General features: G+C 40.0%; 1 protein-coding gene across 1 annotated transcript in view; it reads right to left on the bottom strand.

Moving 5' to 3' along the window:
• Positions 1 to 10: 10 nt before the first annotated feature.
• obscnb (obscurin, cytoskeletal calmodulin and titin-interacting RhoGEF b) overlaps positions 11 to 12947 on the bottom strand; it is a 58746-nt gene continuing 45809 nt past the window's right edge. Inside the window, exons 61-87 of the mRNA XM_087173346.1 lie at positions 12633 to 12914; positions 12052 to 12133; positions 11814 to 11935; positions 11477 to 11674; positions 11297 to 11329; positions 11097 to 11195; positions 10746 to 10964; positions 10569 to 10602; positions 10394 to 10446; positions 10191 to 10289; positions 8965 to 9021; positions 8124 to 8263; positions 7184 to 7384; positions 6985 to 7061; positions 6735 to 6905; positions 6397 to 6556; positions 5985 to 6101; positions 5686 to 5850; positions 5409 to 5567; positions 5132 to 5309; positions 4891 to 5004; positions 4571 to 4738; positions 4196 to 4298; positions 3940 to 4069; positions 3418 to 3511; positions 3166 to 3208; positions 11 to 2536 (exon numbers count right to left, since the gene is read on the bottom strand). Of these exons, the coding sequence (XP_087029472.1) occupies positions 1432 to 2536; positions 3166 to 3208; positions 3418 to 3511; positions 3940 to 4069; positions 4196 to 4298; positions 4571 to 4738; positions 4891 to 5004; positions 5132 to 5309; positions 5409 to 5567; positions 5686 to 5850; positions 5985 to 6101; positions 6397 to 6556; positions 6735 to 6905; positions 6985 to 7061; positions 7184 to 7384; positions 8124 to 8263; positions 8965 to 9021; positions 10191 to 10289; positions 10394 to 10446; positions 10569 to 10602; positions 10746 to 10964; positions 11097 to 11195; positions 11297 to 11329; positions 11477 to 11674; positions 11814 to 11935; positions 12052 to 12133; positions 12633 to 12914 (4403 nt within the window). The 3' untranslated portion in view covers positions 11 to 1431. The remainder of the gene's footprint in view (positions 2537 to 3165; positions 3209 to 3417; positions 3512 to 3939; positions 4070 to 4195; positions 4299 to 4570; positions 4739 to 4890; positions 5005 to 5131; positions 5310 to 5408; positions 5568 to 5685; positions 5851 to 5984; positions 6102 to 6396; positions 6557 to 6734; positions 6906 to 6984; positions 7062 to 7183; positions 7385 to 8123; positions 8264 to 8964; positions 9022 to 10190; positions 10290 to 10393; positions 10447 to 10568; positions 10603 to 10745; positions 10965 to 11096; positions 11196 to 11296; positions 11330 to 11476; positions 11675 to 11813; positions 11936 to 12051; positions 12134 to 12632; positions 12915 to 12947) is intronic.

Genomic DNA, 12947 nt, shown 5'->3' with positions numbered 1-12947 from the left:
AAACTAGCTATTATTTGCAGTACATTTATTTATTCTGGTTTAACACTGAGTATCTCATGTTTCCAAAAACTACACATGTAAAGTACAAGCAATTAAAATCTGTTAGTGCCTTTGATATTATTACATAACATGATCCTTGTAGCTAACTAGAACAACTTTAAACAACACCAACACCACACATCTCTAAAGAGGCAGTTATTCTAGTCACATTATAAATTGCATTGAAAAGGTAGTAAATTCTGAGCTCAAGTATTTTGCACAAACATTTGCTCATAATCAAATATGACATGACAGGTCAGGTTACTTTGGATAAACACATCTCCTTTGGAAAAGCAAATACATGCAGTCACTCATCTAAATATCACATACTCATGAATATCCCTGCGTCACCCTGTGAGTTCACAGGTCGTTGCACTGCATTAACAGATGTCAAAATGTCTAAAACTCTTGAGTATAACTTTGAATTCACAATTGTAGACACATCTGCAAACAGATGCAGTCAAACACAGAGATCTGTTGTGAAACAGGTCATCAGTTCACCTACCAAATGATTTGCTTGAAGCAGTGTCACATTTGTAAAAGCTTCTCACCAAGAAATCATTCACAAATAACAAAAGTAGTAGAGAACTTCTGTCCGATTTTACCAAACTGACGATAATTTGATCGTACATCTTTGATTCAACTTAGACAACAGCCCAATAGTCACCAAAGTTCTGTTGGTTTTACATAATCAGTGCTGCACATTCGAGTTAACTTACAGTAATACTGAAATAGAAACATGCAGTCATGACCTCATCAATAGTCTTTAACTCCAACATTTGCTGATCCAACAATCCAAGGCACTGCAAAAGTGCAAAAGGCAACATTTCTTGCAAAGGTACAAAAGTAAAACCGAAAAAATATGTATATCTAAATATCTATTGTATAACTATTTTGTTTATGAATATGACAAGAGAGATCACTAAAGATAATGCCTGGATCAGTTAATAATAGTGGGTCAAGGTTCATGAATTAGTGAAGGTATGTATAAGTGAAATGTGATGAAATTAATTCAGCTCAACAAAAGACAATGAAAGTGTCAGTAAAATGTCAAACCTTAGTTTCGTAGCTTCTGTCTATCATGTGCATTGTACAACACATATACATGACAATATAGCAGTTGTAACGGGATGGCGTGGGACTGAAACCTGCTTACAGTGACATTCCAACTCGCCTAGTCTCAAGAGACCAGGCGACTCTAACCATTTGACAAAAAAAGAAAAAGACTCAGAGGATGAGTCCACTTTCAGATGGGAAGCTTCAAAATGGAATGGTCTGTCAAATGCAGAAAAGATACTTGAGGTTAGGATAAGTTCTTTTTCATCATGTAAGTAGAAATGTCCCCATTTAAGACTAAGAGGGTTTGTGGTACCGAATTTAAAATGTTTGCTTCTATTGGTTCTGATAAAGGTTATCTCTAATTTGAAGAGTGACTGGGTTTCCCACTGATGTGTAGCCGTAAGTCTGAGTTGACACTTTGGTTTTAAAGCTCTGCTGCCCACCTTCAACTCTCTGCACCTCTGAGCAGTAGGAAGGCTTCACTTCGAGCTTCGCGTGGCTCACTTGGATGGGCACGTTCCTCTCCGTACTGGACCGTGCTCCGCCGGCTTGAGGGACATTGGATGAGAAAAGACTGCTGGAGAGGTGCTCCTTGAAGCGACTGAAGAAGCTGCTCCTCTGCCTCGGCGCCACGACAGGCCGCCCCACGTTCAGGAGCACAGGCTGTCCCACCGTGGACCCACCGATCTCCCTCTGGAGCACAGAGATCTCACAAGGCTTTTCAGTGATAACGTTGGAGGAGCCATAGGTCTCTCCTTCTTCTGGAACATAGTCCTCCAAGTCCTCGAGGGTCAAAACACGATCTCCTTGTTTCAGGATCTTAGGTTCCTGCTTTCGGAACAGATCATGATCATTATCTTCATCATCAGGTTCAAAGATGACAGTTTGTTGATCATCCAGGTCATCGTTGTCCTCTCCAGCTGGAGTGAGGACAGTTGAGAGCTCATGTGGCTCTACAGTGGCAGAACCAGAGGGAGCATTGCCCTCCTCTTCTTCCCAGGAGAGCGGCTGGCTGCTGACGTCTCCAGGCAGCTGGGCCTGAGCCTGCTCCACTAGCTTGTTGTTAGAATTGTTAGCGTTTGGGTTTTCCGGTGGAGACCTTTTGGGTCTGGAGGGAGTGGCTGCACGATCAGATGCTGCAGGTGAGATGCCTCTCCTCCTGGGCAGCCTGGGAGATTTATTGACCTTGTACTCGATGACCTCCTCTACTTCAACCCACCTGGGTTTGCTCTCCATAGCCCTGGCCTCAGCACCCTCGGGCTCGGTGACATAGAGAGTAGGGATAGCGGTCTTTCTTGGAGTGGGCATCCTCCTGAGCCTGGCGGTGGCAGGCTCTGGGGTGGAAGTCTCAGAGCGGTGGGCTCCAGCAACAGTCAAGCCGGGGGATTTGTGCCTCCTCATACGAGGGTTTTTCACCACAGTGGTTATAGTCTCCTCGCTGGATTTAAAAAAAACGACCACAGACAATATCAGTGCTACAGATCTTATGTACAACTACCAGGCTGCATGCAGTTTTCACACTGATGCTGGTGGGCTTAAATAGCCACCCATAAGTCACTCATACAAGTGACTAGTAACTAATTAGGAAAAGGTGACTCCCCAAAAACTGGAAAGTCTGATGTTAAGGAAGCATTTGTCACATGCATCCCGAAGGTTTCTGCACTGTTCACTGTGGTTTAAAAGGATATAATCACAACAATATGAACTCATCCTTTCTTTCCATATTGTAATTAAATTATTTCAGTCTATTTTGTACACACCACATCATTTTAAATGTCTGTCTGTCTGTATAAGGAGCTGCAATAATTAAGTTACCAGTTAAAGAAGACAGCACCCTGGTGAAAACAGCCCATCCTTTCATCGTCGTTGTGATAGAATCCTTTGCACTCAGGCTTTAAATACAACACAGCGATGCATACATGGGGCCAGAGAGAGGCGCACACACACACAAGCTAAAGTGCTCCAAATTTCCTCTCGGCCCATGCTCTGTTTGCGGAAGCAATGTCAACACAATAAAGCCAAAAATAATCACATGCAAGAAGATCAGTTTAGTCCAATTACACTTACATAATGATGGTTTTCCTTGGTATTTTAGTCTCCTGCTCGGTAACTGTGGAAGAAGCAGGTAGAAACAGATTTAATAGAAGCAAGATGATAAGTGTAAGCTGGAGTTGAATTAAAAATGAACACATCTAAAGTATAAGATGTATCCATCTTTAAACTTAAATGCAAGAATAAGTTATTTTGTATATTATACAGTCTGCTGTATATTGTATATTATACAGTCTGCTTTTGTAAGGATAAAGTCAGTGTTCTTACCTTCAATAGTGATGGCCTGTTCACCAGTGCGAGCCACAGCAGAGGGTAGGACTAGATCAGCAGCACACTTGGCACTGCCCAGACGGTTGGACAGCTGGAAACAGCAGGGAATGTATTTTTAGACTAAAGATGTTGCTAATTGACATCAATGGACTTTGAGTAGCTTCTTGGGTGTAAAACCAAATTAACATGAATGAAAGTCATTTCTTCTTTTAAACTAAATATAGAAACTAAATATAAAAGTCCAGCACCAATTGTAGTAAACAGAAGAACTTCATTTGACCATCATCTGTTTACTACAAGTGTTGCTCGCGTTTTGACCTCTTTGGATTTTTTCCTGTCTCCATGCCCCTTGGAAGTAGGTGAAGTTGTGCCAGAAGCCTTATTTTGTTTCCAAACTTAATATCCTAGACAGAATTTCTGCCTACTGGCAATGTTTGTTTTTCTCTCTACATATTAGTTTAAAAAACACTAGTCATATGATTTAAATATAATTTGTTGTACTGAATAGTGTAGACCAACCTCACACTCGTAGTGTCCGAAGTCTCTCTCTGTCAGGTTTTTTATTACCAAGACCAGAACCCCACTACGGAGCTCACTGTAGGTCTGATACTTTTCCTGGTCAGTCAGCAGCCTGCCATCTTTGAACCACCTTTAACAGGTACACACAGCCACACAGCACAGAGATTAACACACAGGGGAGGCACAGACATTTCAAAGAAAATACTAGATTTAATTAAAATGTTTTTGCCAGTTTCTTAGCAACAATTGTCCGTACCTGATCTTGGGGTTGGGGGCGCTCTGAATGACACAGGTGAACTGCGCATCCTCACCGGCAATATAGACAGCATTCCTCATTTTATTCACAAAACGAGGAGGTACTGCAAGAAAAACATTCAAATGGATTACATGTCTAAGCCCGAGAAAACGTGTACTGAAGCAATGTTCTCTGAAGCAGCTGAAGTGACCACTCCACACTAATATTTGATTACTCAGTAAATTGGCAAACTAAACCTATTCCTTAGTTGCAAATGGTCTTTCTTTTTAGTCTAACTGCAGTCTGGCCTATTACAGCTGTTTTCCAGTGGTGCATTATAGTTATGAATGAAAACATCTGGTATGTTAGGACACAATCAGACTTTATGCCATTTACCCTGAACTGTGATCTTTCCAAGAGTGCTGGCATTGCCAGCTGAGCTTGTGGCAAAGCACATGTACTGGCCAGAATCATCTGCTGTCATGTTGTCCAGGATCAGTGTACAGGAACCATCAGGGTCCTCGATGATGATATGATGAGGATCTGCCTCCACTGTACGTCCATCTGTGTCCAGCATGTAAACCGGTGCATTAATGACACACATTTGGCCAAACTGCCTGGCACTCAGAGATTAAGGGTATGAACCATTAGTCTCCATTACTCTATATGTTGTCCAGTAGAGCAAATTACTAAAATACTTGGTGCAAATTTCATACCCTTGTACCACGTGACCACAGGTTTGGGGACTCCAGTGACTTTGCAGGCGAGCTTAACAGTCTGTCCCAGCTCTGCTGTGCAGTTTGCCAGAATTTCCTCAAAGTCAGGGGGACCTATAAAAACAGATTAATCATAAAAGGCAATGTTTGAAAGTGACAAATAAGAGATTCAGATACAGAAAAAACTTGATTATATGTGTGTGTGTGTGTGTGTGTCTGTGTGTGTGTGTGTCCCACTCACTCCATGCAGGCGTGATGTATCGCTGCTGCAGTTCTCTGAAATCTCTCAACCATGAATTCTTGATGGTGATGGTTCGGGCCTGTAAGGTGTATTTCCTCACAGAGTCCTCACGTTCATGCCAGATTTCGAAGGCACGGTCATCACCCTCCACTGTCTCATTCACATCAATGTTATTCAGCTGCAACAAGACAAAGAGCATCATTTAGGCTGTTGATAAGATGAAAACCTTTTATTTTTTTTTTTAAATAAAAAGGTGTGATTATATTAAAAGTCTTGCCTTCATCATGTTCTTAAAGACATATGTTTGTGTATCAGTGTTGCTGTCTCTCTTAGGTTTGCAGATTATGCAGTAGTTTTTAAAGAGGAAGACGTGGCGGTGGTGACCTCTAGAGGACGTCCTTATTCCAGGAGCTCCTTCCCACACTTGGAAAGGTCCCTGTAAAATAACAACACAGTGGAGTGGTGTCAGACTTTTGGACTCGAATCTATATAGACTGTCAAACACAAAATCAACCTCTACTCAGTAAATTCATTAGATTTTAACCATATCCTACCTGTCTAATTGGCTCTCCGAGTACTTCCAGTGTGGCAGGATAGTTCTCGATCATGGAGACGTGGTGAGTATTCTCAGAGCGCTGAGGGAGCGCAGACACCATAGCATAAGCTTCTTCCAGGAGGCAGCAGTTCTGACCATTTCTCGCCTTGTTTCGAATGAGCTCCTGAAGATGTTAGAGCAGAAACTTGAACACAACTGAGGTGATAATGATACAGGTCTAAAAGCAAATGCCTTACACATGCAGGTGATATATCCTAACAAGGCTACTGCATATTCTGTGTCTGGTGAATACGTCACCTTGAGGAAAGCCTTGTACTTCTGAATCCTGTCCAGTGGTTGTTGGAGGTAGGCATTGATGCTGCGTACAGGGGGATCTACAGGGTCTGCACTAGCCTGTGCTTTCTCAGTGTACTCCTACAATGTAATGAAAGGAAAAGTTTAATTAATAAAAATGTAAATAATTTTACTGGTGCACAATTGGTCACCCCAATGATTGGGTATTTATATGAAGTACACTTTACAAGTAATTACCAAAGAATTTCAGCTTTAAATAAACTGGAAAATACAAATATCTGCAAATTCTTACACCCAAAAATATTTTTTGCTAGTGTGGTAAATTTAACATTAGACAATTAAATGGTTTTAGGCAGACTGCATAATCCACAGTAGAGCATATGGCTCTGGCATAACATGAGCAGTGTTTTGTTACCTTGAAGAAGTGGTGGACAGTCTTGTCACTGACAGCAGATTCTGCCTGACTCTGACCAACAAGATACTGCAGGTACTTCTCAAAGCCCTCCTTGTTCTTCAGGAAGCACATGGCTACATCATCATCCGTGTCGCAGTCGTTCAGCTTTGGGAGGAATGCCCTAAAAAAAAAAAAAAATGGAAAGAAAATGAATGTACTGATGATAAAAGAAAATCTCACTGTCTTTCATTATATTTGAGAAGAGAATGCCATATGATCTGGGTGGAGAACACTCATGTTCTTTACCTTGCTTTTAAAATAGCTGACTAAAATGATAAGTAATCAGAAGGTGAGCTCACTTGCTATGGAAGGACTTGATGTCATCAATGTTCCTGAAAATGGTTTCCTTTTGGGTGCTGACATCAGGCGGCACATCAGAGCTGTCTGCATGCTTCAGGTGATGGGAGGTAAAGAAGTCTATCTCCTTTACAAACTCTGATTCACCATTTATCAGGTCCTGTAACATTTGGCTGGGGACATAAATAGTTGGTTATGGCGCTTCCTTTGATTCCAGGATTTGCTTTGTGAATGTAGATATGCTGTACTTACAATAATTTCCTCTTGTATTCACCCTCTGACACCTCTTCTGCACTTGCCTCTGGAAGATCACCCGTTTCAGCTGAAAGCTGAAATAACACACATTTTTATTATTACCTTTAAAATGTTCAAAGGCCTCAAAACAATTAATAAATACGAATATAAAAAGTTGTTATGTTGTTGAATCAATGGCTGAATTCTTGAGACATACTTTGAGTTTCTTGTCCAAGTAGGCAGGTGAGACCCAGCCTTGGCGGGATGGTGTGGTTTTGGTCGGTTTGGTCCGGACTAACCATTTGAGTGGATGGGCTGAGTCCAAAACCTCAACATACTGTCCTTCCTTCAGAGAGATAGATTCTTTGCTTGCGACAGTGGGGTTGTAGTCAGCCGTTGCCACATAGATGTCAAACATCTGTAAAAATGTATATTAATTACAACGCACAAGGTTTCACAATATGTTGTGATAACATTATATAAACCTAATATGCTGTAATTCATCTTGCAAAGTATTTGTTCTACTGCTATTCATATTTTCCTGTTGGAGAAACCTCAACTTTGCAAGATTTCTCAAGCAAATTTTTTAATTGTATATGAATACTTTATTAGATCTGTTTATGTCCAGCGGTTATATAAAGAGATCAGCGACTACACACTATGCAGAAGGTATGAGTTAACTCATTTCAGATTGTTGCAGGTCAAATTTTAAAATTGTTAAGTATCACTATTTTCTAACCTTTATTTATCCAGAGAGAGGACAAATGTTTCATTTCAGGAAATATTCTCTTCTAGAGATGGTTTGATTCTCTCTTAAATTAATGTTGAGGCTGTAGTTTGTGGTGTCCTTGTTTTGTAAGTTGTTTCTAATATTTTTTCACCCATTATTTCCAAATGGAAAATACAATATCACCATCAAGTGCAGTCTAATAATGTATCATAGAACTGAGTCAAATAAAAAATAAAGTAAATCAAACACTGCAGGGACATTCAATAGTATTGCATTATACTGTAGAGGTGCCTCTATTTTTCTGGTCTCTCTAGTCACACAATCTATATATTACCCAGTTTTAGGGTGATTTCCTCATATACTATAAACAAGTTAAGGTCCACATTCTTGTCCACTTTATAGTACACGGATGATTTCGATATCTCACCTCTCCCCTGGCATCCCCCTCATCAGACTCTGAGGAGGAGTCAGCAATGAGGGAAGGAGGACGAGAGCGACCGTGATGAGGTGATGGAGAAGGAGTCTTGGTCTCATCATCACTGTCAACACCAGGTACGCGTAATGAAGCTGGGGCAGCAAGGATGGACGGAGGCAATCAGATGAACACAGGTCAATTGTGCAGAGAACTTGAGCATGTATCATAAATATAATCTATCCTTTTAAACTTAGTTTGTCACTGTCATCTACCATTGCATTTTGAATTTATGTAGCAGTTATTAGTAACCACACCACTCAGTTTGTCAAAGCTCAGCTGAGGCAGGACCAGTCAAGTCGTTGATTCATTTTATCATTTCAGACTTTGGTTCAAAACAAATAAATATATTGTCGATGAAAGGTAGTGCAAAAATTCCACAACAATAATCAAGTCACTCAAAAATACTTTGTTACTGACCACTAATTTGATATTGACTTTGTTAGTTTTGTGACAACATACAAGAGAAAACTACAGGACAGATAAAAACTATTGCCTGAGCTCTCCACATACATGTCTGTAAACATGTATTCAAGCTACTAGTCGGTGGGAAACCAGTTTGAAAAGACAAGAAAAGTATAGTGAAGATGCATGAGGAGGCGTTAAGGGACACAGACAGCATGAAATGGAAAAGGCACTTTCAGGAAACAGGTGAACTGTTTAATTGAAGCTTAATTCACAACCTGTGTCTTCCTGTATGTATATAATAAACCCAATTCTAAAGTATCTCATTAAGTCATGTTCCTTGTAGAAAAATGTATAGTTATTATGAAGCTGATGCACTTGGGATACATACTGGTAGTTTTGGGCCAAGTTTTCATCCACTGGAGCACTTCGTGATTCTGTGCGCTGTCTGAATAACAAATTAATGATTGAATGAGCATTTAATTGGTTGGATTGATAAACTGATGGATGGGAAAGTTGTGAAGGAATGATGTCTGTATGAATCGATGAGAGGTTTTAAGTCACCTACACGTGAGTAAAGCAAAACATGCTGAAAAACAAGCACTAGAAAAGCAGGAAAACATGTCTGTCAAGTTTGGTGTCAACCCCAAATCTACTGGAAAGTGAATTCTAATTCAAGAATTGAAGTGTTAAAACATTCCGATTAAACAGCACTTTCCCAATTCTTGAATAATCAGAATGAATTCACTGAATTCAATCAAACCTGACAGACATGTAACAAAATAATAAAAGAATATTTGGATTATTTATTAACTGCATCTTTAGCATTAGCAAAGCCATTCATGGTAGCTTTTCATATGCAATATCCGGAAATTACTACTCAGGATAATTTAGCAAATGGATAGGCAACCTGCAGATTTTTATTCCAACCCCAGATAAAACCAGGTGATTTAAGATTTAAGAGAGGCTCCCTCTGGGTGAATGCATCTTCACACTGAAATCACCTGGTACAGTGTTTGGTTGGAATAAAAACTTTATACTCTTGCGAGTCTAGGGCCTTGGTTGCCTATCTCTGACCTACAGTATGTTATCTGGTCTGTTTGCTTGCTGCATGTATGATGACAATAAAATTAAATTAATCATTTCACACTTAATAAAACAATCTTTCAACCCCTTTCTTATTATTAGGTGAACATGCAGGTTGAGTGTTTACCACTTACACACAACCAAAGTCCCACATATAGCTAGCTTCCTAGCTAACCTCGTATGCTGAAACACCTCCCTGTGTTCATGTTCTACGCTAAATGAGTTTTCTATTACTACTATGAGAACATAGCTGCAGTAAAATGAGGTAAAATGTTAATAAAACCATTATTTTATCTTGGTTTAAACCATGCTTGAAGTAGCCTGATTATGTTAGTTATAATATTTAAGTCAGGCTTTTCATGATATGTCTATCTGTATGGACATACTGGACCCTGGACCATACCCTGGACATACTGTAACATTGCTCAGTATTTCTCTTGTGGTGTAAACTGTGACATGAATTTCTATCAAATTAAAATCTAGCAGTCGAATGTTTTATTGCATAGACAAAATGGTCTATAACAGACTTACCCTGGGTGATCTTCGCTGATACCATTTCAGTGATCTGGGAGGTGAGTTTCATGAGGAATTCCTCTGTACCTACTTCACCTAGATAGGGTATTTTACCCTCTTGTGATGCAAAACAGAGGGCAAGTGGACAGCAAAGAGGAATGAACACCATAAATATTGTAATATTAATTATAACAAATAATCTATATAGCTATAAATCTCACCTTTTCCAGTGCTAGCCTCATCCTCTGGAGGACTAACTGTAATCCCAAGAACCCTGAGGAAAATTTAATGGTAAATTTTGTTTTCAGATATTTGCATTTACTTGAAATGTACTGTATATACTGTACATGTCCTTTTTATGTGCAATCTCATTCTGAATCTCAAAGAAAAACTTACTCTAAAGGTTTGGTCTCTTTCTTTGGTTGTGGTGCTAGGAGAGAGAAACACATACAATTACAATCAAATCAGGCAGTAGAAGGTTTGCACTACAATAATGGTCTTCTAGTTTTAAGGATATTCTCATGGTCAATATAATTTCTATATAAAGTTCTAAGATATTTTTGTTTTCCTTACTGTCATCCACCTCGAGGTGGGCAGTGCAGATGGACTGTCCTGCTCTATTTGTAGCAATACAAGTGTAGGCACCAGTGTACTCTGTGCCCACATCCATCAAGATGAGGCTGTGCTGGCGTCCAGAGCTTGCTATTTTGTATCCCTTGGTATCAGGTTTGATCCACAGGACATCTTCCAGTGATTCCTCCTTTAGCCAGGAGACCATAGGAGTGGGAGACCCTAAAAAAGTAAAGGTGGGTATGGAGAATTTCGAATACACGCTGGTTGACAGATAACATGGGAACTTATGAAAATCTTGAGGACATAACTGGGATATGACCATGTTAAGATGAAACAGGGAAATGAACAAACCTTCTACTTTGACTGATAGAGTGATGCTTGCTCCTTGTTTCACCTTCCTGTTGCTGAACCTTTCAAGGAAGCGTGGTGGCACAAGGGGTTCCTTGGGGTCTGTGAACATATAGTGTAAAACAAAAGCACAGCCACATATAATATATCATTATATATACTAATGTACCCGTATCATGTGTGTAGGATAAATGTTAAATTACCTTTCTTATCTTGTGGCAGAATCTCCCCTGGGCCTGTTGCAAAATACAATTGTTACTGTGTCTGTAAACATCTCAATGATAGTTCTTAAGCTCAAAGTAATTTACAAAATAGAGTAATATGGAATACAGTATGTCATGCTCTTTTTGCATAGTCAGCCTTTCAGGTATTTGCATACATACGCAGAACTATCAGTCGGGCAGAGGAGTAAGCAGACCCAGCTGCATTGCTGATGTAAGCAGAGTACTCTCCCATATCGTCTTTCTTCACCCCCAGAATCTCTAAGCCGTGAACATCTCTCTCGGTTAGTAACAGAATCCTTTCTGAGGGCCGCAGAGGGTGGCCGTCTTTGAACCAGTATACTCTGGGTTTGGGGAAGCCTGGAAGACAGTAGATATTTCAGAAATATTACTATTTGATCAAAGGCAATTCTGTGTAAGTTGACTATATAAGACCACAATCAGCTGTTATTTGCTTGCCTTAGATGAATTGATTATTAATATCCGTTAATAAACTTACCCTTTACTCTGACTTGCATTTTAGCAATAGGGGAACCTGGACTAACATGAACATCATGAAGCTCCTCCACAACTTGTGGTAGCTGATCATCTTCAGCCACAGACTCAAAGGTCTCAGTTTCCCTGCACGAGAAAAGTAGAATAGTTCACCTCAAGAACTCAGTATTTATTAAAATTATAAAATACATTTATCTATACATCTCTTTTGAAACCATTAGAAAAGTTTATAGTATATTTACCTGGACATGTAGCCCTTGGCACTGACATAGGAAGATGTCTCAGTAGCATCAGCAGCAGTGTCATAATCTGAGCTGCAAGACACTGATGGAAAGGATTGATGTACAGCAATGATCAGGGACAATGTGTTTGCCATTGTGTATATGTAATTTTGTTATCTTACTGAGAACCAGTTTGAGTTTTGGTCTGTTAATTTGAGGGTGTTTTTACAAAGTAGGATTTTGGACTAGTTTAAGATTCGTTTCTAGTTTCTATCTATCTAGTTGAAAACTGTTGGGAAACCGCTGTATTTGTTGTATTCATGGCTTTCAGCTCTTTAGCTGTTTGCTCCTCTCCTACTCTCTGTGCTCACATATAGAGTATTTTAATACAGCCGAAATTCCAAAAAAGCTGTTCTTATTTCCATGTTTCTCTGTGTCTGCTGTCAGACAATGGAACAGGTATGAAATAGTGACCGAAACGCTCTTGTTGACAATGCCACCATCTTTTTGGGTTTACCTTCACTCAGAAAAGATGTAGTCGAGTACTTATTCATTTGTAAAACATACATGTGTTTTTGTGCATGTAATGTATGTTCACTTACTGTCAACCCTGAGTTCAGCCTTCGTGGCTGCGATGCCGCTGCTGTTTTCAGCTGTGCAGCGATAGACACCCATGTCAGTGGGCAGCACGGTGGTAATGATCAGTTGGTGGCAGCCCTCCAGGTCTTCATTGATCATGTAATGGTCATTCTCCTCCAGCAATTTGCCATCCTTAAACCAGCGAACAGTTGGAGGGGGCTTGCCAATCACAACACAGTCAAAGCTGACTGGATAGCCATCTGGAACGTCCTGGCTCTGCAGCTCTGTCAAGAAGACTGGGGCAGCTGGGTAATAAGAGTAAATTGAAAGTTAAAAAA

This window comes from Seriola lalandi, unplaced genomic scaffold, assembly GCF_002814215.2.
Source record: "Seriola lalandi dorsalis isolate HSWRI2012SDOR001 ecotype SW California unplaced genomic scaffold, Sedor1 jcf7180002054182, whole genome shotgun sequence".
Lineage (NCBI taxonomy): Eukaryota > Metazoa > Chordata > Actinopteri > Carangiformes > Carangidae > Seriola > Seriola lalandi.
This window is presented reverse-complemented; position numbering and strand designations above follow the sequence as displayed.